General features: G+C 37.6%; 1 protein-coding gene across 1 annotated transcript in view; it reads right to left on the bottom strand.

The window, feature by feature from the left end:
- The window catches only part of SCFD2 (sec1 family domain containing 2), a 449958-nt gene that overhangs the window by 226572 nt on the left and 196995 nt on the right, over window positions 1-26391 (bottom strand). Inside the window, exon 5 of the mRNA XM_028100703.2 lies at window positions 17294-17543. Coding sequence (XP_027956504.1) covers window positions 17294-17543 — 250 coding nt within the window. The remainder of the gene's footprint in view (window positions 1-17293; window positions 17544-26391) is intronic.

Below are 26391 nucleotides of genomic sequence, written 5' to 3'. Positions count from 1 at the left end.
GGTATTAAAATATAGCACAGCTGGAAAATACTTCACTGTAGAGATGGAAATAAAATTACTTAAACCCTGAAGAGAGAAAATGAAGGGTTATTAAACATATTGTTTACCTGCATCTAAAACCTTTCTCATTCTCATTCTCCCTCACTAGCATTTTGCAATTTCCCAATTCATTGTAGGCAACAGAAAGTTATCAGATATTCTCCTGTATGTACGAAAAAGCCAAAGGTGGTCCTCAGGCTAGTTGGCTCCTGCTGTTGAGAAGCTAAACTCAGAAGCCAGGATGCATATTCATAGTTCCATCAACGGGTAGACATAACTGATGATGGGGCCCCAGGTTACACATAAAGAGACAAACAGATACATGGCGCCAGGGGCAAACTCCCTCCTACACTTTATATTAAACATCATATACTCTAAGTATTTTCCTTATCAATGAATACCTAATATAATGCTGTGATTTAGGAATGCTGATTTCATGACTGACTCCCATGGTTTAGGGCCTGATTACTGGTGGGACTGGAGGGGCAGAGGTCATACAAAAAAAAAGTTGTTTTAGAAAACATTTCTGGACAAATGGTTCCATCCAGGTTGGGAGGGTTTGGCAGAGCAGCCAGGAGGGACCATAGAAGCTGGATGAGGAGAAAGGTGCTAAGAAATGTTAGCTAAGAGAGACTACAACTGGGAACTCTCCACAGATATTCCTACTGCTGAGGATTAAGGGAAGGGAAGCATGTTGCGGGGGGGGGGGGGGGTCTGAGGGAAAACCAGAGAGGTTAAGCCAAAACTAAGGGGTATCTATGGCATGGAAGAGAGATGCTCCTCATGTAAAATAAACCCCAGGACAACAGACACCTTGCTTACCCTGTCCCTTTCTTATACTGAGCACCCCTCAGAAGCACATCCACTCCTGTTCGTAGCTGGGTGAAAGAAGAAAGGAAAGAAGAGAGAAGGGGGTGAAGGTGGAAGAACTGCCCATTTAAAAAGCCAGACTGAGGGGCGCCTGGGTGGCTCAGTTGTTAAGTGTCTGCCTTCAGCTCAGGTCGTGATCCCGGGATCCTGGGATCGAGCCCCACATCGAGCTCCCTGCTCCGCGGGAAGCCTGCTTCTCCCTCTCCCACTCCCACTGCTTGTGTTCCCTCTCTCACTGTCTCTCTCTCTCTGTCAAATAAATAAATAAAATCTTTAAAAAAATAAAAAATAAAGAGCCAGACTGTGTTAGATTACATCCTACTGGTTCTCAAGTGATGGCGCATGTGGAATTTACTTTCCTTCATATAATGGGTCCTCTGAAGCTGCCTTACGTTGTAGGACAAATAATTTGCCCACCTAACTACAGAGTATGAGCTGCATGGAAGAGAAAGCGGGGTTCCCAAGAAACACCATTTCGAGAGGAAGCTCCCCTGCTCCCCATGGTTCCTTCCACAGGCCAAGAACTGCCACAGAAGTCCATCTTTGTTATGTTCAAGTTGGAGAAGAACTGTCAGAGACCCAGAGGTTTAAAAGTTAAGGTTAAAAACATTTTTGCATCCCAGGTGTGGCTGAATGGTGTGCTGAGAAGCTGGACAGGAAAACAAGATGAGGGGATGAAAAAGAAGAGCAAAGCAATAAAAAAAAAAAAAAAAAGGAGAAATGGGAGAAAGCAACAATTTAACCAAAACCCTCCATGTTTTAAAATCTGGTAGCGTAAAACACAAAAACAGCTCCTTATTAATGGGTGATATCTTCTGTTTTCACCGTGTGAAGTATTTTCTTCACTATATTTCAAACAATGGGATGTCAGAACTCTCATTTCTGTGTCCTGGCTTCTTTGGATGTTCCATTCTCTTCTTCAGCTAACCCTTCTACTCTCCAAAGCTGAGTTCCTCCAGTAAAGCTGCAACATGTTTGCCATGTTGCAGTGTCAGATAAAATACTGCAGGTGAGTCAGAGCATCTTTCTTATTCCCTGATTCATTCAATAAATACTCAAGAGCCTTCCACATGCCCCCAAGCACAGTCAGCCCTTGAGATACAATGGTGAGCAAAACTGATACAGGTTATTGTCTGGGAGGGAAGGCGGACATTAATCAAATTATCACATAAGTATATAACAAACTGTTCACTGTAGACGCATGACAGAGGTGAGGAGCGCTGGGCTAGTATGGAGAGTCAGAGGAGGCTGACCCCAGGCCCTACAGTCTGAATCAAGCTCCAAAAGGGTTAACTGGCCTTGGGGTGGGGAGTTAGTTGGAGAGAACTGCTCTTGCAAGGACTCAAATCTAGAGGGACTGTAATGCATTTAAGGAACTGAAAAGCCTGTGGCTGGAACAAAGGCTATGAAAAAATAAAACAGCTTCTAGAGTGAGAAGGTGATCACAGAAAAATGACATTCTATTGCTCTGGGAAGTCCAGTGCAGAGGGCCTGTCGCTTTGGTCCAGACACAAGAGAACATCGTGGGTGTAACACACTATTTGGTAATCGTTTCTAGCTCCTCCCTACCCTGGAGAGTAATGACCCAGATTTTTTTCAGCCTGATCATGTCCATTTTCGCTATTCTATTATTTTAAGCAAAATACTGACTTTTTTCACTGCCAAATAACAAAACAAGAGCCATGTCCTTAAAAAAAAAAAAAAAAAAAGCCAGTCAAAACACAACACACACACACATACACACACACACACACACTCCCAGATTTTTATCACTGGTTTTTCATGTTGAATCTGAATTTAAAATAAATATAGGCATAAGTTAGCTCAAGAAAGAACTGCCAAGATTATATCGGTAAGGAAGTAACAGGCATTTGATATTTTGATGTTGATTTGCATATACTCTACCAAAAAGTTCCAACAAATACCACCCTGGTGGCTTTTGTTCTATTCTAAACTCTGTAGATAGCTGCCCTGATATACAACAGTTTCAACACCTGCCTTCTAATATCTGGAAAGGCTGTCGCTCTGAAATACTATCATCTCTCTAAAGTCAAAGGCCATTAAATATCCTTTTATAAAATAAAAGGCTATCCTCATCTCAGATGATGTCGTTTTGTCTGGGCTTCTGCATTCTCAAGGAGAACACGTGAAATAATCAGGAATATAGTGTACAGACTCCCAAGGTGACCAGTTTTCTGATTTCTCTCCTATAAGTGTGAGATTAGGAGGGAGGAAGGAAGCAGGGGGATGGTAAGTAAAAGATTAAAGTTTAATAATAAAGATACAATTACAGAATCAATTTGTGCCTTGAAATCTGTGTCTGGGAACAAAAGCCTAAGCATTCTAAGAAAGCATTGTAAGCTTTTTAAATAGATGAAAACATATGCTTCACTTCTTGTACATCAAAGAAATGTCCAATCCACTGTGAACTATAACTAAAGTGTTATTGTTTACTTCGTGCATTGTTTCTATACTTTGACAGAAAGGGTCTGCATTCCCACTTAGGAAGTATCCAACCACATCTTAACTCTGAAGAAATCTTTCTTGGCCAAAGATTGAATTCTTTGCAAGCTGGTGATCTGTATAGTGAAGAAACCCCAAATCCTACAATACGGTATCAAAAGAACAAACCAGATTTAACCGTTTTTCTTCACTACCACAACAAAAATAAGGAAATAAAGAGCCCAATTATATTAGAGTATCATTTGGACAAAAGCACAGCTTCTAAAATTAAAACCTCAAACCATTTGCATGTTAGAAAATGTAAATTGTTAATGAACACTGTGTCGTATCAGTTTCCTGTTCCAGATGGCTCTCTGTTGGGTTGGCAACAAGTCAAGAGCCTGACGAAGAGGTGCAGGCATATGTGTCGTGTTTAAAATGAAAGGAAAAAAAAGAAGGGGGTTTCATTTCATAAACACTTCAGTGAAAATTACCATTCCTTTTGGGACCAATTCAGTCCAGGTGCTAAAGACAGAATAAACAGGCAACACATGAAGGCAGAAAAAGTGAGGCTTCTATGGGAATTACATTCCTGGTTACATTTAAAACTAAATTTCAAAATACAAATCACTATCACCATGGCTGTACACATATGTTCTCCCTCTGGTTTTTTAAATATTAATCTTTTATTCTCACATAATAAACTAATATAAGTCAAAGCCTACAGCCGGCTGTGTCCCTTTTAAATTTTCTTCTGCTCCAATTTTAGGCTGAACTGCTTGTACCTAAGTATTTTTATTTTTACCCAAGGTCCTTAAGAATCTCCTTTTGGGCTTACATGGTCTTCCTTTATATTGTGATTAAAGGTAATTTTACTTTTGAGGGACACTGTTTCCTAGGACTTGGAGTAGGGATTCAGCACTCATATTCTCAACAACTTCCTTTCCAATGTTCGTTTTAAAAACCTTATGTTGACTATATACCTGCACCTTCCTTATTCTAGGCACTGTGACCTTAATAGAGAAACTGTCTAAAAGATTTAAAACAAAAGCCTACCTGATACCTTTACTTGTGAAGCATATGTGGAATCTGAATTTGTACTTAGCAGTAGATCATCAAACACACATCAAAATACTAATAGTAGTTTTCTCTGGGTAGTGGGTTTATGGGTAATTTATTTTATTTTATTCTGTGTTTGTTAAGGTACAAAGGCTCTTTACAGTATTCTATGAACAAATGATTTCTGTAATCAGAAAAAAATCCAATTATAGATATTTTAAGAACGTATAACATGAGTGGAATTTTCCGATTCATCCAAATGACAATCCCTGCCCTTCTAAAACTTATATTCTAAGAATTATAAGTAATTACACAGCGATGCATGACAGGCACAATTACTGCTACTTGAGTTTGGAGGGGCAATCACATGGTGAAAGCAGCTTTAGTTCTAAGAATTACTTTAGTTGACAGTTGCTCTGATACTGTTTTCTGAGACACTAGTGAAAATTCCGGCCAATTCTTTTTAGGCATACCAATTCTTACTCTCAAAGCCATTATTCAGGTGTCAATGACATATTGGTCCACTTATAGGTAAAATATCAAACTCAGGAGACAGAGGACAAGATAGTTGTATTTGTCTAATTATAAAGATGCAAAACTGGCTTATTAGTGAATGTTCTCAAGATGCATATATCAGTATGTCAGGACTGGATGTCAGTATCCCTTCTTTTGTGGAACCACTCCAACCCCCATTCTAAGTGGCAATGATAGATTGTCAATCATAGTCCACTGTCCATTTCTCCAAATCCCTGCCCCTGCCTCCCTCCCTCCTGCTTCCCAACACAGTGATGGCCACATGACTCAGCATAGCCAGAGGAGACCCCACTCCCCTGACAACAGTGGCTGAAAGTCAGTCAGCTTTGTTTCCTAGGATTGATCAGAAAAGCTCTTTCTTTCCTTTTTTTTCCTGGGTTGCTATTCTGGAATGATATAAGCCAGGAATGGCTGGGAGGAATGAGAAGTTCACAGAGGCAGTTGTAATTTGAAAAAATGAGGCCAATACTTTGAAGGAAGAAAAGCTTAGAAGATGCAAAGAGTCCTGATCACACTGTTGGAGCCCCTACCCCAACTCTCCTAAATATAGTTCCATCTCTGGGCTTCCCAGATGAGTCAATATGAAAGGCAAATACTAACTAGGAAAACCTATTAGCAAAACATATGACTAAGTGTTAATAACCTTAATAATCCAAATGCTCTAATTTTTAAATCATTAAGAATAAAATGAATAATACAGTAGAAAAAAAAGGAAAGACCATGAACAGGCAATTGACAAAAGAGTAAATACAACTGGCAAAATCTGTTTTTCATCAGTACTCAATAAAATGCAATTTATATATGGCCCCTACACTGTTCTTTCCATTTCCAAATTTTCTACAATGAGAAAAAGTCTGACTGTAATAGCGGAGGAAGAACTATAAAGTAAAGGTATTAAAGTATAAAATTAAATTTAAGAATATTAGCCTGGCATCAGTTGGCATGATGAATGGGTGGGTAGACACAGAGAAAAGGCCATGGCCGATATGTGCCTGGGGTAAGGGAGCATCTTTGGAGAGATGTAAACAGCACCTCAAAGACAACAGACATAGGCACCTCCTGAGTAGGGGGTGAAGTTGAGTCAGTGACTCCATTGCTTCCCTCCTGAGATGACAGTGGTATCCTGAAAAAGACAGAATGGTATTGAGGAGAAGCTGATTTAGAAGTAGGAAGGGAATATACTGATTCAGATTAAAATAAAAAGCATATAAAGCTAGACCCATAGAATGGTAGAGAAAGAAGAGACCTTAGATTCACCTAATAAGGCTCTCATTTTATGATGAGGATCCTGAGTCCAAAGCAAGATCAGTGACTTACTTTCGGGTTACATATCTATGGTCATATTTAGGAGTAAAAATCAGACCCTTCCCTGCCAGGCTCTTTTTCTTCTTTTTTTTTCTCTTCATTTTTTACCTTTTGACCCCCTTCACCCATTTCTCTCACCTCGTAACCCCTACCTCTGGCAACCATCAGTCTCCGTAAGTTTGTTTTTTTGTGTGTTTATTTAGGCTCCATAAGAGAGATCATTTGGTATGTCTTTCTCTGTCTGACTTACTGCACTTAGTATAATGTCCATCCATGTTGTCACAAATGACAAGATTTCATTCCTTTATAGCTGAATAATATTCCATTGTGTGTATGCGTGTATACACACACAATTTCTTTATCCATTCATCTGCCAATGAACACTTAAGTTGCTCCTATAACCTCACGATTCTGAATAATGCTGTAATGAACACAGGGGTGCATATACCTTTTCAAGTCAGTATTTTCATTTTCTTTGGGTAAATACCCAGAAGTGGAATTGCTGATTCATAATATAGTTAGTTCTATTTTCAATTTTCTGAGGAACCTCCATACTGTTTTCCATAGTGGCTGCTCCATTACATACCCACCAACAATGTACAAAAATTCTCTTATTCCCTTTCTTTTTAAGTCTTGTCTTGTCTTTTCCCTTTCTTTTTAAGTCTTTGTCTTTTAATAGCTTTTTGCTATTAGTATAATGTTAGCTGTAGACTTGTCATATATGGCCTTTATTATGTTGAGGTATATTCCCTATCCACCCACTTTGTTGAGTATTTTTATCATAAATGGGAGTTGAATTTTGTCAAATAGTTTTTCTACATCTATTGAGATGATGAACAATTTTTATCCTTCATTTTGTTAATGTGGTATATCACCTTGACTCTTTGTGGATGTTGAACCATCCTGGCATTCCTTTTTTTTTTTTTTTAATCATAGTATTTTTATCATAAATGGGAGTTGAATTTTGTCAAATAGTTTTTCTACATCTATTGAGATGATGAACAATTTTTATCCTTCATTTTGTTAATATGGTATCACCTTGACTCTTTGTGGATGTTGAACCATCCTGGCATTCCTGGAATGAGTTCACCTGATAATGATGTGTGATCCTTTTAATGTATTGTGAATTCAGTTTGCTAACATTTTGTTGAGAGTTTTTACATCTAAGTTTATCGGGGATATTGGCCTTTAATTTTCTTGTGTTTTGTCTGCTTTTGGGTATCCAAAAAAGACTATCAGGGTAATCCTTACCTTGAAAAATGAGTTTTGAAGAGGTCCTTCCTCTTCTATTTTTTTGGAAAACTTTGAGAAGGATTGGTATTAATTCTAAACATTTGGGAGAATTCAACAGTGAAGCTGCCTAGTCCTAGACTTTTGTTTCGGGGGAGGTTTTCAATTACTGATTCAATCTCCTTACTAGTAATTGGTCTGTCCCAATTTTCTATTTCATCGTGATTTAGTCTTGATTGTACGTTTCTAGGAATTCATCCATTTCTTCTAGGTTCTGCAATTTTTTGGCATATAGTTGTTCATAGTAGTGTCTTATAATCCTTTGTATTTCTATACTATTAGTTGTAACGTCTCCTCTAACATTTCTGATTTTATTTGAGCCCTCTCTTTTTTTTCCTTGATGAGTCTAGGTAAAAGCTTCTCAAATATGTTTATCTTTTCAAAGAACCAGCTCTTCTCTAATGTCTTTTTATTTTTACTCTAATCTTTGTAATTTCTCTTGTTCTAACTTTGGACTTCATTTTTTCTTCTTTTCCTAGCTCCTTGAGGTGTGAAATTAGGTTGTTTGAGACTTTTCTTATTTCTTGAAGCATATATCATAATTAACTTCTCCCTTAGAACTGTTTTTGCTGTATCCCATAAATTTTGATATGTTATATTATTTTCATTTGTCTCTATTTTTTTATTTCTCCTTTGGTGTTTGTTTGTTTGTTTTTTAATTTCTCCCTTGATTTCTTCATTGACTCACTGGTTGTTCAGTAGCATGTTGTTTAATCTCTACATATTTGTGATTTTTTTAGTTTTCTTCTTGTAATTGATTTCATACATGGTTTCATACCATTGTGACTGGAAAAGATGCCTGATATGATTTGATCCTCTTAAATTTATTAAGACTTGTTTTGTGGCTTAACCTGTGATCTACACTGAAGAGTATTCCATATGCACTTGAGAAGAATATGTATTTTGTTGTTTTTGGATGGAACATTCTGTATATATCTGTTAAGTCCATCTGTTCTAAAGTCACTTAATGCTGATATTATTGATTTTCTTTTTTTTAAGATTTTATTTATTTATTTATTTATTTATTTATTTGACAGAGAGAGAGAGATAGAGAGATCAAACAGGGGTAGCAGCAGTCAGAGGGAGAAGGAAAAGCAGGTTCCTCGTGGAGCAGGGAGCCTGACATGGGGCTTGATCCCAGGATCTGGGATCATGACCTGAGCCAAAGGCAGAAGCTTAACCAACTGAGCCACCCAGGCGCCACTGATATTATTGATTTTCTGTCTGGATAATCTGTTGATGTAAATAGAGTATTAAAATTCCTTACTACTGTCTTGCTTACTATTTAGGTCTGTTAATATTTTTTCTTTATATATTTAGGTGCATCTATATCAGGTGCATAAATATTTACAAATGTTATATCCTCTAGTTGGACTATTTATCATTGTGTAAGTCCATCTTTGTGTCTTTAAAGTTTGTTCTAAAGTCTATTTTTTCGATATAAATACAGTTACTCCAGCTTTCTTTTGGTTCCCATTTGCATGGAATATCTTTTTCCATCTCTTCATGTCCAGCCTGTGAGTGTCTTTACATCTAAGGTGAGTCTCTTACAGGCAGCATATAGATGGGTAATTTTTTTTTTAATCCATTCAGTCACTCTATGTCTTTTAATTGGAGAATTTAGTCCATTTACATTTAAAGTACTTATTGATAGGTATTACTTATTGCCATTTTGTTCATTGTTTGTTGGCCATTTTTGTAGCTCCTCTCTGTTCCTTTCATCTTCTCTTGGTGTCTTCCATTGTTCTTTGGTGACTTTCTTTAGAGGTATGTTTATATTCTTTTCACTTCATCTTCTATGTATTTACTATAGGTTTTGCTTTGCAGTTACCATGAGGCTTACATACAACAACTCATATCTTTAGCAGTCTATTTTAAGTTGATAATAATTTAAGTTCTATCCTATTCTAAATATTTTCACTCTCCCCCCTCCGTTTTATGTTTTTGATGTCACATTTCACATCTTTTTATCTTGCGTATCCCTTAACTAATCATTATGATCATACTTATTTTTACTATTTTTGTCTTTTAACCTTCATACTAGCTTTATGATATGAGCATATTTAGGATTAAAAATCAGCAACCCCCCCCACAGCTGCACCCTTTTCAACCATATCACCCCATCTCTCCTATTTCATCCATAGCTACATGTTCAAGAAAACTATTCTTATATTCCATGTATGCCACTTTTTCTTTTCATGATTGAGAAATTTATGCCACATATAATGTACAATTAATAAGAATCATCAATAATTAATATCCATCTGTAGCATTAACAATTGTTACTATTGACATCATGTGCAGACACAAAAATTAGTGATACGGACAGTATGTCTTCCACATTCGTGCATACATTAAATACCAATGCAAGAATATCTGTTCCAGTGTCTTAGTTAAGAATGACTATTTTTATGATGTGACATGGAAAAATTAAGTACTTGAGAAAGTAATTTGTAGTGATCCCTTAATATGTTAGCAAAATTGCTTAACTAGTAGGCTACCTTAATAGGCAGATCTAAATATCTTTCTACATAGCCTGTGATATATTTTAAATATGGAATAAACCTTTTAAACTTCATTTGATATAGCTGTTTTGTAATATGTGCTGTGGTTAACTATTTTAATATGTTGGACAGTAAAACTAAATGTAACAGTTCCAACATTTCTCATGGGAGAGATTTAGGGCAGACATATGTTCTTCATCAGAGTTTCCAGCAGAAATCTTAGAAATCAAGAGGAAAAATAAACCTTATTATACCAAACTGTGTAGCAAACCATAATGGACAGCAACAGTCATAAAGTTGTTTTTTGTTTTGTTTTCTTCTGGCAGCCCTGAAACAAAAAAATCTGAAACACTAGAAATGAAGGTGTATTCCTTAATGCAAAGTCCAATATTGGAATGTCACAACAACTGGAAATCCATAAACTAGAACCAAGAAATAAGGTAGAATCCTTTCTAAAATAAATTTTACCCTACTTCCTGAACTCCTCCAGCTGAGTGGGTAGATTCCATAGTCATGGTTTTGTACACTGGCACCTACTGTAATGAGCTAAAGTTTTCATTCAAGTGTGGGTAACATGAAGGTTGGTAATGAGTTTTTAGGATCACTCTTCCAGTTACCACAGCAACAGCCTTGTCATTGCCAAACCAGGAGGGATACTTAAGGTTTAAGGAATAACTTCCCAAGAGAAAGAGTTTTGAAATTTTGAAAACTGATATTCCAATTGGAATAGTGCCCTCAGGAGCAATAATCTGCAGAAATGTACAGTCTGAAATTTGATTAATTACTGAGGCAAACCTGTGAGATGAGGAAAGAATGCAGAGGTGATGAAGTAAAGGAAGCCTAAGAGGAGAACTTCTTATTGGCTCCTCATCTTTTACAATTTTCTGTTTGGAAGTACTTCATATTTTACTAAGGAGACTAACTTTCTACAAGGCTGGGAAACGTACTCAGCCAACTATGAAAAATGCTTTGTTTGAAAGACATATCTCTACCAACATAATAAAACATCTAGGCCCTGTGGTAACAGAGATGAAAGTTTTTATAATAAAGTGGCAGACACGAATAGCAATAATAATTTTATATGGTCTATGTTTACCTGAGCTTTTCAAAAGAGGAAAGATGTCATAAATCAGTGCAACTAGATTTTTACTGTTGGCTGTAGAATATGGCTTTGTTTCACTATGGATAAGGGCACAAAAGTGCTTTCCATTTGGAAAGTAGACCTGAAAGTATCATGTCGGTACCTTCCACAACCCATTGAAAAACAAATTCTCAGCTTCTTCCTCACTCAGAGTTGAAGAGACTCTCCTCTATTAGGTTTCCTCTAGGGGATGCAAGGGAACTGGTTGAGAGCTCCCTAGACTATGTTTATCTTCTCAGTGTCCTCAAGAACACTGCTTTCCAAACTGGACCTGCCTTTCCTCATTTATTACATGTGATTGATATTAAAAAGGGTATTGGACAAGTGAGAAGGGATAGAGGAAAAAAAAACTTAGGAAACAAGATCCCTTAAAATGAAACTTTAACAAAGTTGAGATGATTCAAAAAATCATGGTCCATCATGAAGATAACTTATGCATTTTACCCAAATCAATGTGAAGTTCTGATTATTCCAGTTAGAGTAACAGGAATCCTGCCATTATTTTATGCAAAAGTACTGGGAATTATGTGGCAAAGGAAGCACAACTATACATCTAGTGAGAAAAATACATCTTCACATGAGAAGAACTTATGCAACATTCCTTCCACAAAACTTACTCTTCATATTTCATTAAAAAAATAATATTCCTGATTTCTTGAGAGATGAGAGTATCAGATTCTTGCTCTCCTGGTAACAATCAGAGGAGCCCCAGTTTGACACAGTCCCTGCCATTCCCTATCACTCTCTCTATTAAGACTGAATATCCTTGGGCGCCTGGGTGACTCAGTCAGTTAAGTGTCTGCCTTCAGCTCAGATCATGATCCCGGAGTCCTGGGGTCGAGCCCTGCATCGGGCTCCCTGCTCTGCAGAGAGCCCGCTTCTCCCTTTCCCTCTTCTGTTCCCCCTGCTTGTGCTCTCTCTCTCTCTCTGTCAAATAAATAAATAAAATCTTTAAAAAAAATAATAATGATAATGATGTAGAGAACACAAACTGACAGCACATGTGCCAGGATCTGCACCAAGCACTTTGACTATTTTATCTCATGAATTTGGTACTATCATTACTATCCCCATTTGATTTATGAGGAAACTGAGAATCAGTGAAGTTAAATGACTTACTCAAGATGGCACAACTACTAAAATTCAGAGTCAGAACTAAAACCCAGGCACACAACTCCTAATCCTGTGCTGAGAACCTTTACATTTCACTACCACTGCCCCCAGGGGTTCTATGCTTCAAGAGCTTGGAATAATGCCAGGTATGTAGACATATTCAACAAATATTGATAGGTTGAAAATATTTGTGATGTAAGTCCAGTGATACTAGCACACAATAGCACATTATTTCAGTTTATACTGTAAAAGAAATGTTAATATTATAACTGTGGATTAAAGTACCATGGGCATCACTCCACCTCACAGTATATTATCTTCCCTTACAATTTTCCCTATCAGAGAAGCCTAAAATGATAACTGCAGCAAATACAAGTTTTTTACTTACTGTCCATTCTCACCTTCTTTCTTCTAACAGAACTCTGACTTTGGTCATGAGAAATAGATGCCCAGTTAAAAATACTCTAGGAGCCAGAGGTGATCATGAAACCCAGTTCTAGCCAATGATACAAGTAGGAGAGGAGAAATGTTATTGTGTTCCCTAATATAAAAAGGGCAGCCTCTGTTAATATATGCCTCTTACTTTCAAGCATGGACATACTAAGTCAAGGAGAAGTGACGACCTCATGACCATGATGACAAAGAAAGAAGAAAGCAAGAAAGCAAGAAAGCAAGCAAGCAAGCAAGCAAGCAAGCAAGCAAGAAAGAAAGCAAGCAAGCAAGCAAGCAAGAAAGAAAGGAGCCAGAAAGAACATGAGTTCTGCTGCCTGTCTCTGAACTTCCTGCTGAGAAAATATAAATCCCTATTTGTTAAGCTAATCTGGTAAATTTCCCACTATATATATCCAGGTGTAATCCTTATACAATGGTACAATAAGTGATAACCCCAAATTATCAACAGGAAGAAGAATAAGAGTGTAATAAATATAAATACAGTTTCCATGGTATCATTATACCTCTATCTTGAACTATAGATTTTTTTTAGATACTTTGAATCACTCATTCTCTAGCTTTACACTAAACTCAACAGATCTAGCCCCTATTGACCTTTCCTTTAAAGATAGTATAAAAATCCAGAGACAAATCAATAAACAACATAAAAGTTGTTTACCAAAAAAATTTTTCCAAAATAGTTTTGGGTGTCAAAAACTATATGCAAGTTTTGGTTTCCTTTTTTTCTGGTTCCAGGACCTGCTGACCAACATACTCTTCGAGTACTGACTTGCTCCTAATAGGTTACATGTGTGCCGAGCTGTTTCACTTCGGCTCACAGGTTAGGTAGGTAGGGTTTGGACTGGCCAAAGCCCCAGGGCTGGTTGCTTCTGACCAAAAAGTTGTGTCCACTTGCCTGAGTACACTATGCAAGCATACTCGTTGTCTGTGTGTGTCACAATGTGATTAAGGTTGGGAAGTACTGCCCTACACGACAGCTACAAGCTATCAAAATAACAACAGACATAGGAGATGATTACTTATTTACAGTGTGTATGGACTGGAAATTAGCTCACGTATAACATCATTTGTTATATGTTAGCTCCATATAACATCATTTTATTTTTAGTAAAATCACTGAGTGGTCACCAATATAGCACTTATGTTTATTGTCAAGGTTCAAAGATGGACGATACGATGACTAACACACACACTAGGAAATGACAGAGCCAGGACTTTTGAATCAGGGATTTTTACATCTAAGCTCTATGCTTTATCTGATACACCTCCCTGTATGATGACATTCCAAGTTTACACAGATCTTTAAAATTAGAATTTTGACTTCATTCTCTGAAGAAAGTTCAAATGGTTTTCCTTTGTTTTCACTTGTGACTGCTAGGCAAACACTAACATACACAGAAACTGATAATCTCTTTGAATTTAGCAAGACTGAGAAAGCACAGTAAATGACATTTTCAGGCCGTACCAATTTTCTTTTTACAATTCCTATCCCTGACACTCAGGGAGCCAGCCCTTGTTATTTTGTGTGAGTAGAAAAGAGAGTTTTTGCCTGCCATTCTCCCTAAAAGTAGCTATCAAAAGGAAAATAGTACACTGCCGTTGACCATGCTTACGTTTTGGTATGTTTTGCCAATTACAATTTCTCATTGTGCTTTCCATAAAAGGGAAGAATAGGGAGAAATGAAAGAAATCATCAAAAGTAAATTACATATTCAACATATAAAAAGGAAATATGAATTTTAAACACAGGGCAATTATTGTCAAGAGATATCATTGAAATAAAAAGAATTTAAGTTTGCCACTCCTATTTTAGAAAGCTAGCAACCAGAAGATTTCAATGACTAGAAATAATATTTTAATTTCTTAATGGCAATGCAGAAACAAAGAGAATACATGCATGAAAATAGGAAGGCATGAGGAAACATCTATAAGTAGCTATTACAGACAGAGTAAAAAGAACAGGCGATATCTACAACATTAACCAAATATTAATTCACTGTTTGTAAAATACGAACATGATGGAATGGCTGAGCATGCATGGCATAAAACAGTAAATTTAAGCAAGCCTCAGTTACAAAATATAATAAATGCAATGGTTATGGAAGTGAGCTGGTAGCAAGTTTAGAATCTCTTGTCAAGACCTGGGCTCCAGACCCAGAACACCTGGGTTCAAATTCTGATCCTTTCACTTTTAGGTGATGATCACATGCTTGAGTTTTCAGTACAGAAAAAGCATTGTTTTCTTGATTCTATTAAGATTAATAAAATTATAATATGAAAAGTGGAGTTTTACTGATTAATTGCTTGCTTTCAATAATAGTTTTAAACCAAATTTCATCAACCCCAAAATGTGCACAAGCCATAAAAGAAATTCTGCCACCCAGTAACAAGGAAGCCAAGACTATAAACTGGAATAACATAAACCCAACACTGTGTGCAAGTTCATGGTAAAGCCAGGTTAACCTAGTTCCACAATTGCCCAAGCATTTGTAAGGCAATTTGGAAGGTGATTCTATTCTTTCAATATATAAGGGAATATCCCACCTTGTTCTACAAGATTGAGTCACTGCTACTCCCACACCATCCTAGTGCTTTTCTCCTGAGATGTAAACAGTTGCCTCAGCAGCTAATTGTAGACATAAACCCTACTTCTCAGAACATTTGGATTTCCAAGATACTTAATAGGGGTATGTCTATGGCCAAGTAAAAGTCTATCTTCAGGAAAAAAGTCCTTTTGGTGTCCACAGAGGTGGAGTGATGCATATGTATCCCACTAGTAAGTTCACCTATGCCAAATTTAAGTAGTGCATCTTACCCACCCTGCTTAAACTGTACATCCAAAGTTTACTGATGTAGGAATGTATACTTCATATTACAAAATGTCTCTAAAATTTTTAAATATACTAAAATTTCTACAAATTCTTATTTTTAAGCTTCATTTGCTAAACTTACTAATTTCCTGATATAAACATGAATGTACAGAAGTGTTTTTAAATGTGAAGTCACATTTAACAGCAAGAGAATGCAATATCCTAAGCAATCATAGAGAAAGTAATAAAGAGTGAAATGCTGGGTCAATAAACACCTTGAGCGAATATTAAACGAATACTCTTCCAGCATGACTTCAATTCCCAAAATAATACAGCAACATACTAATGTTACAGAAAAGCCATCCAAAGAACCTCAGCTAAAACAAACCATCTTTGTTGTCTGTTTCTGAAATTATGCATTTTAAGAATAACTCCCAATTAAATTCTCTTGGCATTCAAATTTACTTTGAATCAAATTACTCTTCGGAGCACTGTATAAACCATATTAAACCTTTCTAAGTCAATATTCCTTTATAGCCAAACAAACACGTAGACGCATATAGAGCTGTAACTTAATGAAATGGGAGCAAATTCCACAAGTTTTCCTTAAGTAGATTTTAAGTTGGCAGAGAGTTTCTATACTAAGCAAGGAAATGTTTCATTTTTGTGGAAACTTCTGTTTCCATCTCGTCAGGGTTTCATTTTCCATAGCCAAACATAGAAAAGGTCAGCCGTGGGCATGAAGGCCAGCACCATGCATGGGGCACTTTGGTGGACAGCTACACAGCCTCTTTCGGAGTGGTCTGGACGCTCCCCTCAGTGAGGCGCAACAGGCAACAGGAAGAGGAGTTGGGAAATACATAATGTGCCTCAGTGGAGCCTTCCTGAATGGAGAGGTCTGCACATACCTACACACACACACACACACACACACACACACACACATGAATGAATGAATGGAAGCTACGTATGTTTTTAGACTATTTAAGTTTTGTGTGTAAGCTTTAACAATTTCCACTCTTAAACAGACCCAGGTTCCATCCGTACTAATGGAAATAAGCTTTGTGCAAAACAGAAATAATACTGAGTTTGATAAGAAAAACACAAATGAATGTCTCTATGAGTTACATCACAGTTCTTATTAAAAGTAAAAATGGTTAGAGTGTATGATATTTCTTTCCCGAATCAGCATAGCCTCCTTTCCTGGGATATTCGGATATTATCTGGGATACTACCAATTAATTCAGATTCAAGAGGAAATATGAGAAGTAAAAAGTATAAAAGTACTCTCAAAAATTGCAATTTTCAATTTTATGACATTGCATAACATTTTAGGGAAACAGTTTTGTGTGTGTGTGTGTGTGTGTGTGTGTGTGTGTTTTAAGTTTGAAATGACAATCTCAAAGAAACTATGTCAACAGAAACCCTTTGAATAGGCTGCACATCTTATTTTTTCTTAAAGATATTACACCCTGAGAAAATTTTGCTATTTTAACAAGGCTCTAGAAATAGGAGCTGTGATGGGCAATTAGAAGATCATTTCACTATAGCTGGAAAAAAAATATTGCAATGAAAACCTCTAATCCTAAAGGCTGGCTAGTACTCATCAGGCCTCATAAAATTCCAAACAACTCCAATGAAGGTGGTTTCACCTCTTTCTAAAATGCCTTTATTTTTAGACCCTTTTCTATATCAGTGATGTTTATGTCCTATATTTTTTATTAAACACTCACCTGTGATTTTTTGTAGCAAAGGTGACAATTCAGACTCTTCACAAAAGACCTGAGCCAATGCTTTCTTCACTTTTTCTTCAGCTTCCCCCAGGTTTTTGTCCACTGTGAACTCTCCACTGACAGAATAAATATATATCAGGAGGATCAACAGCTCTTCAGGGCTGTAGTCATCATTGGTCCTCTGGTCCAAAGGCTTAATCATGGGCAGCAGCTGATTTAACACAACAGACATTGTTGACTCCCCAATGCTCTGAAATAAAAAGGTGGTAATAAGAAAATATGTCATTCTTATACAAAGACGTAATTAATGCACAGTCCAAAGATGTATCAGTCCAAAGATGGCTTGTAAACAAGTTTGTGATGTTCATGACTAGATTGCTTTTTATTTGTCTGTTTCTTGTCCTAGAGAGAATGCTGCAAGAAATCTGGCATTAGAATGATTGGTATGATCTAGTTTATAACACAGCTAGTAAAGTTGCAAGCCCTTTTATATTATCTTATGTATACCTTATACAAGTAAGAGTCCACTGGTTTTATAAGTGTTAAGTACTTCAGATACCAGAAATTTTAAATTAAAAGTGTATTTTTAAAGCAATACGAGTAAAAATAAAAACAGGTCAGCCTCTATATGTCCAAACAAATGCTGACATTCTTTTAGAGGAATTACCTTGAATTTTACAGTATATTCTTTTTAATATTCTCTATATTGGCAAATATTAGTCAGAATAGATTTTTTTATTCCAAAATCAAAGTTTATTTTTATTTTATTTTTAAAATTTTTGAAAATTCTAATTCTAGTATAGTTAACCTACAGGGTTATATTAGTTTCAGGTGTACAATATAGTGATTCAACAATTCTATACAGTACTCAGTGCTCATCGTGGTAAAGGTACTCTTAATCCCCATCATCTATTTCACCCCTCCCTCCACTCACCTCCCCCTCTGGTAACCATCTGTTCTCTATAGTAAAGTGTCTGTTTTTTGGTTTGTCTCCTTTTTTTCCTTGTTCATTTGTTTTGTTTCTTAAATTCCACATATGAGTAAAATCATATGGTATTTGTCTTTCTCTGACTGATTTATTTCACTTACCATTATACTCTCTAGATCCATCCATGCTGTTGCAAATGGCAAGATTTGATTCTTTTCCATGGCTGAGTAATATTTCCTTGTATATACATACCACTTCTTTTTTTTTAAGATTTTATTTATTTATTTGAGAGAGAGAGAGAGTACAAGAGTGGGGTGAGGGGCAAAGGGAGAAGCAGACTCCCCACTGAGCATGGAGCCAGATGTGGGGCTTGATCCGGGACTCCGGGATCATGACCTGAGCCAAAGGCAGACGTTTAACTCACTGAGCCATCCAGGTGCCCTGACATACCACTTCTTTATCCATTCATCTATTGATGGACACTTGGGCTGCTCCTATAATTTGGCTATTGTAAATAATGCTGCAATAAGCATAAGGGTATATATATCCTTTCAAATTAGTGTTTTTGTATTCTTTAGGTAAATACCCAGTAGTGCGATTATTGATCATAGGATTTTTTTTTTTTTTTTTATAACAAGGAACAGTCATTTTCTGCTAAACCTGGTGAATAGAATAAGGGATCAAACTGGGCAATGTCACTTAGGGTTCAAGATATCTTTGGGTAAATCTGAAGGTAATCCACTTTATAACTTAAAACATGTTTTTCCTTTTAGCTCTTCCACTCATTTCATGAGTGATATTTAGCAGAGAATTTCAAAATTCCTTGCATGTGATAACAGCACGGCATTTCTGGAGTAACCGCATCACTTCTAAATAGCTATACCATGTTTCATACAAATTCTGAGATTTTTAGTGAATAGATAAATCCCCATTTTAAATAATGTACTTTATTTCACTTATAAAATAATCCTAGAAAATAAAACTCAACTATTTGTATTTATATTAAAATCAGAGGCCAAATGATCACAACTTGCAACTTCCATGTCATTCATTCAGAGGGGTTCACTGAGTATCTACTATGTTCCAGGTATTATACTGGGTCTAGGGATATAGCAGTCAATGAAACAAATCTCTTGCTCTCATAAAGCTTACATTCTAGTTGGGTGAAACAGACAATTAAGAAGCTAAAGGAGTAAAATATATAGTCTACTAGAGGGTGGTGAGAGCTATGGAGAAGAATAAAGTAGAAAAGAAGGAAGATGGGACATTAGGGTATGTGTATGTTTATGTGTATGAAAATACGCTATGTTAAAGAGGAAAAGCCAGGTTAAGAAGGGAGTGTTGGAATTAAAAAATAACCTACAGAAATGCTCTCTTTGAATGAAGTTGATGGCAAGGAGATGGATGTGATTCTGTATTGGGATAACTACCCCAAAACGAACTTTTCAAGTCAAGTCATTTCCACACTTGGAAAAATTTGGACATATCATCTCAAGGTTAAGGTTTACAATTATATTATTTGGTACACGAAAAACAGCTGTTACCATTCATTTCCACTAAAAATCTTGGATGTTCACAATGCACCAAACAAAAACAAAATGATAAGTCTCTGGAATGAACAGGTACAGATGGAAAAGAACAGGATGATTTTAGTGTTACATGGTGACAAGACACATTTACCCAGTGTAAACACACCCACTTCTCAAAGGAAATGGCTAGAATGTTTGAAGGCATCCTAGGACTGTCCTATAACCTCAGGAGTCTCTGGAGACAAGCATTCAAGTATTCTCTGCTTTACAAGCTGCCAAGAGCAATTTGAAATATAGGAGCTGTGTGGCTGGCCTGTTAGAAGTGGGGCTGTGGAGGCTACAGCTTTCACTTTTCCTTTTTACCCTATCACCAACATTTTGGATAACATTAAGCAGATTCCTTCATTGCTTCATTATATCCCATTTCTAAAAAGCAGGTATATGCATCAAGTATCTATCCTATAGGAGTCCTATGATTCTCTTCCCAGAGCAAAAGGATTTTTTAAAAGATAGTTATAAAAAGTAAAACAAGGTAGAATAATCATCATAATCATTTGAAAAGGTTCACCCACTAACATCTGGCCATGAGAGCATCATTTTCAAATTGTTGATCTAAGATATATTGCTGGAGAACCAACTACCTCATTGGTAACACTCTAGCAGACATCTGTTAGCTAAGTAATACCTGTGCACATCAATTTATAAAATTACATTCTAATCTGCTTAAAGCATTCCCAAAAGCTAATTATTAAGTTGAATACAAAGTGAAGAATACTGATCACTTTAAGACTGATCAGTCTTAAAGAGCCATGAGATATGGTGGAAATAAAAAGGCTCCATTTCAAACACCCAGATTCCAAACCTGACTGTACCACTAAGCAGCCCCTTAACCTCGTAGGATCCCAATAAACTTCTCAGGATCTTTTCATCTCTAAAATGACATGATCCAACTAAAAGATGGCTCAGTTCTTAAGCCACATATATGCCAAGATCTCCATTTTAACTTTAACTTTAACATTACCACTGGTGATAGTAGGCTGTGAATCACATTTCATTGCTGGCTACACAGAAAAATACAAATGCTCAAAAGAAAAGCTTTACTGCAGAAACAAATGTAGATACAGAAATATCATAGATACATGTGTGACATGGGCTGATATACATACATCTATTTCCTAGTTCTGCCACCGAGAGAATCTAGAAGTAATGACACCTCAGTAGCAATGAGCACACCCAGTGGCCAGATCTTGGTTTCTAATATCATTCTCAAATAAAAGGAATCAGGGATCCTCAGAGAAATGGCTGATTCAAGGGATGGGGCAGGGGAAAATACAAGAAGATCTTGTTGTGCCAGAAAGTAAGGAAGTCCTTAAAAAAATAAAGGGATGGGCCATGTCAAAAGGACACAAGAGACAACTGGAAGGCCTCCCAGTGGTCAAAGCTGAAACAATTTGGGTAAGAAAATAAAGTAGTAATGGATTATAACCCCAAATACAAAAAAAAAATGTGCTTCACTCCATACTGATCTAAATAAGTGATTGCATAAATAAATAAATATAAATAAATAAATAAATGTAGGAGAAGAGATAAATGTTCCTTACAGAAGTCCAAATAACTTATGTAGACACTGCCCCCTCCAGGGGTTAGAGCTTAATCCCCCCACCTCTTGAGTGTGGGCTACACATAATAACTTGCTTCTAAAAAATTGTGTATGGAAAGAGGAGGGAGGAGAACTTTACCTTAGAATATCGAGGTTAACATCACGGGTGATAAGGCAAATGATATCATGTGTCCCTAATATGATGTGGTGAGAATGGCACTTCACTTTTGTGGTATTTTTCTCCCAAGCCCATAACCGCACAACAAAAACAACAGATAAATCCTAATTAAGGAACATTCTACAAAATGCCTAACTAGTATTCCTCAAAACTGTCAGGTCATGAAAAACAAGGAAAGACTAAAAAACTAGCACACACCAGACGAGACTAATGACAAAATGTGATGGGGTCCTGGATGGGATCTGGGAACAGAGACAGAGCATGGGGGTGGACAGGGTGGGGGAGACTAGTAAAATCAGACGAAAGTCTGGAGTTTATAGTCAATAGTAATGCACCAATACTGGCTTCTTAGTTTTGACAAATACACTACAGTACTCTAAGATTTTTACAATAAGGTAAGGGATATACAGAGCGCTGTGCTATCTTGACAACTTTTATATACATCTAAAATAATCTACAATAAAACATTTTGTTGGCAAGGGGAGGCGAGATGAGGGGAAGAAAGGGAAAGGGAAGTTGAGGGAAGGGAAGATAATAAGAGCCAAATCCAGGTACTTTTGGATCTCCTTCTGTCAGACTGAAAATTCCAGGAAAGACAATTTCAGCTGAGTATAAGAACTCCTCAAACAGAGGAACCAAAGTAAGGGACTGACTCAGGAAGCAATGAACCTCCCATCAATGGCAAAGGGAGGCAGGGAGGTCGTCTGGCACGGATGAACGACAGGGAATCCTATACACACTGGCTTGGAAGGCCAATTAGACCCTCCTAGGACTATCCATAAAAGCATGACTCCAGATTGGATGTATATCAATTTTCCAATACTCTCTTCTCTTAGAATGAAACCTCAACAAGAAAAAGGAAAAGATCAGCGAGATCCGAGATTGAAACCTCTTTAAAGCTGAAAGAAAGAATCTGAGGAGGACTGATAATGAGGTTACGGGAGTAAAATTATATGCCTGAGAAACAGCTGTTGCACTTACAAGCTGTGTGACCTTGGGCAACTTAAATTAACTTCTCCAAGTCTCAGTTTCCTCACCTGGAGAATGGACAAACTACCACAAATGTCTGAAAATTAAGCATCCCCTCAGACACCCCTTTTCATATTGGGACAATTAAACTACTTTGTGGTTTAAAATACAGTAATCCCCGCAATGGGGCAGTCTTTGTGAGGACCCAAACATCAAAGGACACCCTCTCTTCTGAGGGTTGATTTTGGGGAAAATACTTGACCTTACATTTGAGGCCAGACAATAATAGCTTTCGCTTCATAAGTTTGTTCTCAAGATCTAATAACAGAAGTAAATCACAAAGGGCAGTGCCTGGTACATAGCCTCTGATCAATATGAAATGCCTACCACCACTATCGCCTACTACCCCATGCTTGCTTGCCTGCTAGGAGTGATCAAGGGGACCGGTAGGGAACAAAAGACCTTCTAGGAATAAGAAGTCCGTGGTCTCAAAGGAGGGAGGAGCAGCCTGCCAGTATTGGATGTGACACCACATCTGGGAACTTAACTGCAAAGTTAGTCAAAGGTTAAAGGCAATATAAACATTATTAAACACTGCCATTAAAAAAGCACACACAGAGCAAACCACAAGCAAAGCAAAAAAAATGGCTTCTTTATAAAGTACCAGGGATTAAATTTCTCATTCATTTTGGTATAAATGGGCCAACTAGTAGGAGGTGGAAGACTAGAGCTGTGTCTAGAGTGACAGAACCTTTTTTTTTTTTTAAATTCTGCAGTCTGGAGCTCCTGTTATTTTTGAATGAGTCCCCAGTAACTCCATACAAAAGGCTCTCTGTAAAATGTGTGCTGCCTTTAGAAAAGCCATTTTGGGGGTGGGGGGGCTGAATTAAAACACCTCTGCGAAGTCAGAGTCAGGTCCTGTGCTGGCTACGACCGCAGGCCTGAGGAGTGAACAGGCCATATTCCTCCTGGCTGCCGAGCAGGCCGGGCTGGCTCCACACCTGCTCCTCTGTGGTGCAGCCTGCAGACCCTCCATGAAACTCAAAGCCACTCTCACGGGCTGCTGGAGAACCCATCTCCGCAGCTCCTCCAAGGTCCAGCTCAGTCCCAGGGTATGGCCTCATGGGATGCTGCCAGTGAGGGCCTGAGGGAGTGCCTAAGGCCCTTCTGCCCCCAAACATCACTTGCCACCCTTGCTTTGATACCTGTCACAGGTTTTAGATTCCTATGATTAAAGCCACTCTGCTTCTTTGGGGGATGGGCTTCTGTATACGCCCCAGGCAAAATGCAAAAATGGAACTTGGTGTATGGGAGGATAATTCATTGATGCACTCATGAATCTTCAACAAATGTTTATTGTGTACAGACGAAGTGCCAGTCACTGTGCTATACTCTGGGCATACAAAGAAGAAGGCAAGACACAAGATTCCAGGAGCTTACAGGTGAGTGGGGCTAGGAGTAAACAGTAGAGGAGATGAAGTAAGTAAGTGCTTTAGTGGAAGTTTTCATCCACTTTGGAGACAGCCCGGGAAGGATGGTACCTCAACTGGGTCTTACCCAATCAACTGCCATCTCAGGGAGGAGCACAGCTCCGAGAAATGACCAATGGGCTAAGATCCTTCCTTCATTTCCTCAGCAAATATTTAACACCCACTTACTAAGAGTGTGTGGTAGGTGGAGTTATGACCCCTGAAAAAGGACACACTCTAACCCCAGAATATGTCATTGCCAACGTGATTAAGGTTACAGATCTTGCAATGGAGATTAGCCTGCATGATCTGGGTGGGCCCGGTCTACTCACGTGAGTCCCTAAAGCAGAGAACCTTTCCTGGCTATGGTCAGAGAGAGACACAAGGCTGCCAGCTTTGAAGGGGGAGGAAGGGGGCCACAAGCTAAGGAATGCAGGGGCCTCTAGACTGGAAAAGATGAGGAGATGGATGCTCCCCCAGAGCCTCCAAAAAGGAATGCAGTGCTGCCAACACCTTGATTTTTTAAAAAGATTGTTATTTATTTACTTGAGACAGAGAAAGAGAGCGAGCCAGCACATGAGTTAGGGGGAGGGGCAGGGGGAGAGGGAGAAGCAGACTCCCCACTAAGCAGGGAGCCTGATGCGTGTCTTGATCCCAGGACCCTGAGATCATGACCTGAGCCGAAGGCAGACGCTTAACCGACTGAGCCACCCAGCTGCCCTGCCAACACCTCAATTTTTGTCTGGTGAGACCAGTGTTGGACTTCTGACCTGCAGAGTTGTAAGATAGTAAATCTATGTTTTTTAAGCCTCTAGGTTTGTTTTGATCTGCCACAACAGCAATAGGAAATTAATACAAGTGGTTTTGTGAGGTAGGGCATGACAAGCTCTGCATCAGGGCCCAGAGCCGAGACAAAGAACCTGGTACAAGGTTGGGCTCTCTCAATACTTGCTGAATGACTAATTAAACAAACAAGAGCAAACATGAATAGGTACCTCGGTGGTACGCGGTCCATCTGTCTCACTAGGGTGCTAGGGAGCGCCTTCAGGGGTGTCACAAAAAGGGAAAGCATAGAGACACACCAAATCTAAATTTGCTACTTAACAATTTTTTCTAGAACTAGTCAGTCCAAAACCATGCAATCTCATATAAGCTAATATTCATCAAGCTCAGGATAATCATATAAGACAGTGGTTTTGAAAATGTGGTCTCTAGACCCAAGATCCCAGTGAGCTTTTCAGAATGTCAAAACTATTTTTACCATGATACTAGGACATTCTCTGCCTTTTTCACTGGGTTGACATTTGCACTAGTAGTGCAAAAATAATGGTGGGTAAAATTGCTGGTATCTTGATGGAACGAGTAGAATGGTTCCAAACTATGCTAACGGTCACTGTATTCCTTACCACTATACTATGTAGTCACAGCTGGAATTTTTAAAAAGCCAGTTTCACTTAAGAATGCCATTGATGAAGCAGTACAAATTATTAATCTTACAAAACCTCAACCCTTAAATAGTGTCTCTTTAATATTATGTGTAACAAAGTAGGAGCTATGCATAAAGTATTTCTCCTGTATGCTAAAGCACAATGGTTATCTCAAGGAAAAACATCTATGCAATTATCTGGGTTATGAAAGGAACTAATTATTTCTGTCACGTAAAATCACTGTTACTTGAAAGAATGACAGAGAAATTATGATTATTAAGACTCAGGTATTTGGCAAACATTTTGTCAAAAATGAACAAAGTAATCTCGTTCCTTTAAGAAAAACAACTGACATATTTATTGCCAATGATAAAATTCTGACTCTTAACCAAAAATTCAAATTTTGGAAAACTTGTTTCTGCCACTGGCAGATTCTCTGTACTCAAACATTTTCTCTGATGAGATCAATGGCGACATTAAAACTGTGATTTTCAATTGCATAATGAATTATGTCAACATTTGGAAGATCTGCATAACTCAGTACGTCAATATTTGGAAATGACCAATACATGAGGTAAGAAAATCAGGAATAGACAAAAGATCTATCCAAATACAAGGCAGACCAGTGGATTTTAATGTAGAAGAGTACAAAAAGCTCACTGATATGATTTCAGATTCCACATTACAATTTACCCTTAAGAAATCACTGCTTGTAGAGTCTAGGTATGTATCAAAAAAGAGTATCTAAAAAGGCTATCAAAAATATTCCTTCCTTTTCTACTATGTATTTGCATGAGACTGGATTTTCTTTATAAACCTCAACCAAAACAACATATGGCAGCATACTGAAGGAGGAGGAAAATATGAGAATCCAGCTGTGTTCTACTCAGTGAGATGTTAAAGAGATTTGAGAAAATACAAACCAATGTCCCTCTTACTTACTCCTTTTTGTTTTGGAAGTATAGTTATTTTTCACAAAAATATTTATGTTAGCATGT

The sequence above is a fragment of the Eumetopias jubatus genome, unplaced genomic scaffold, assembly GCF_037043125.1.
Source record: "Eumetopias jubatus isolate StellerSeaLion01/CBP00866 unplaced genomic scaffold, mEumJub1_p1.0 scaffold_2, whole genome shotgun sequence".
In the NCBI taxonomy this organism is placed as follows: Eukaryota; Metazoa; Chordata; class Mammalia; order Carnivora; family Otariidae; genus Eumetopias; species Eumetopias jubatus.
This window is presented reverse-complemented; position numbering and strand designations above follow the sequence as displayed.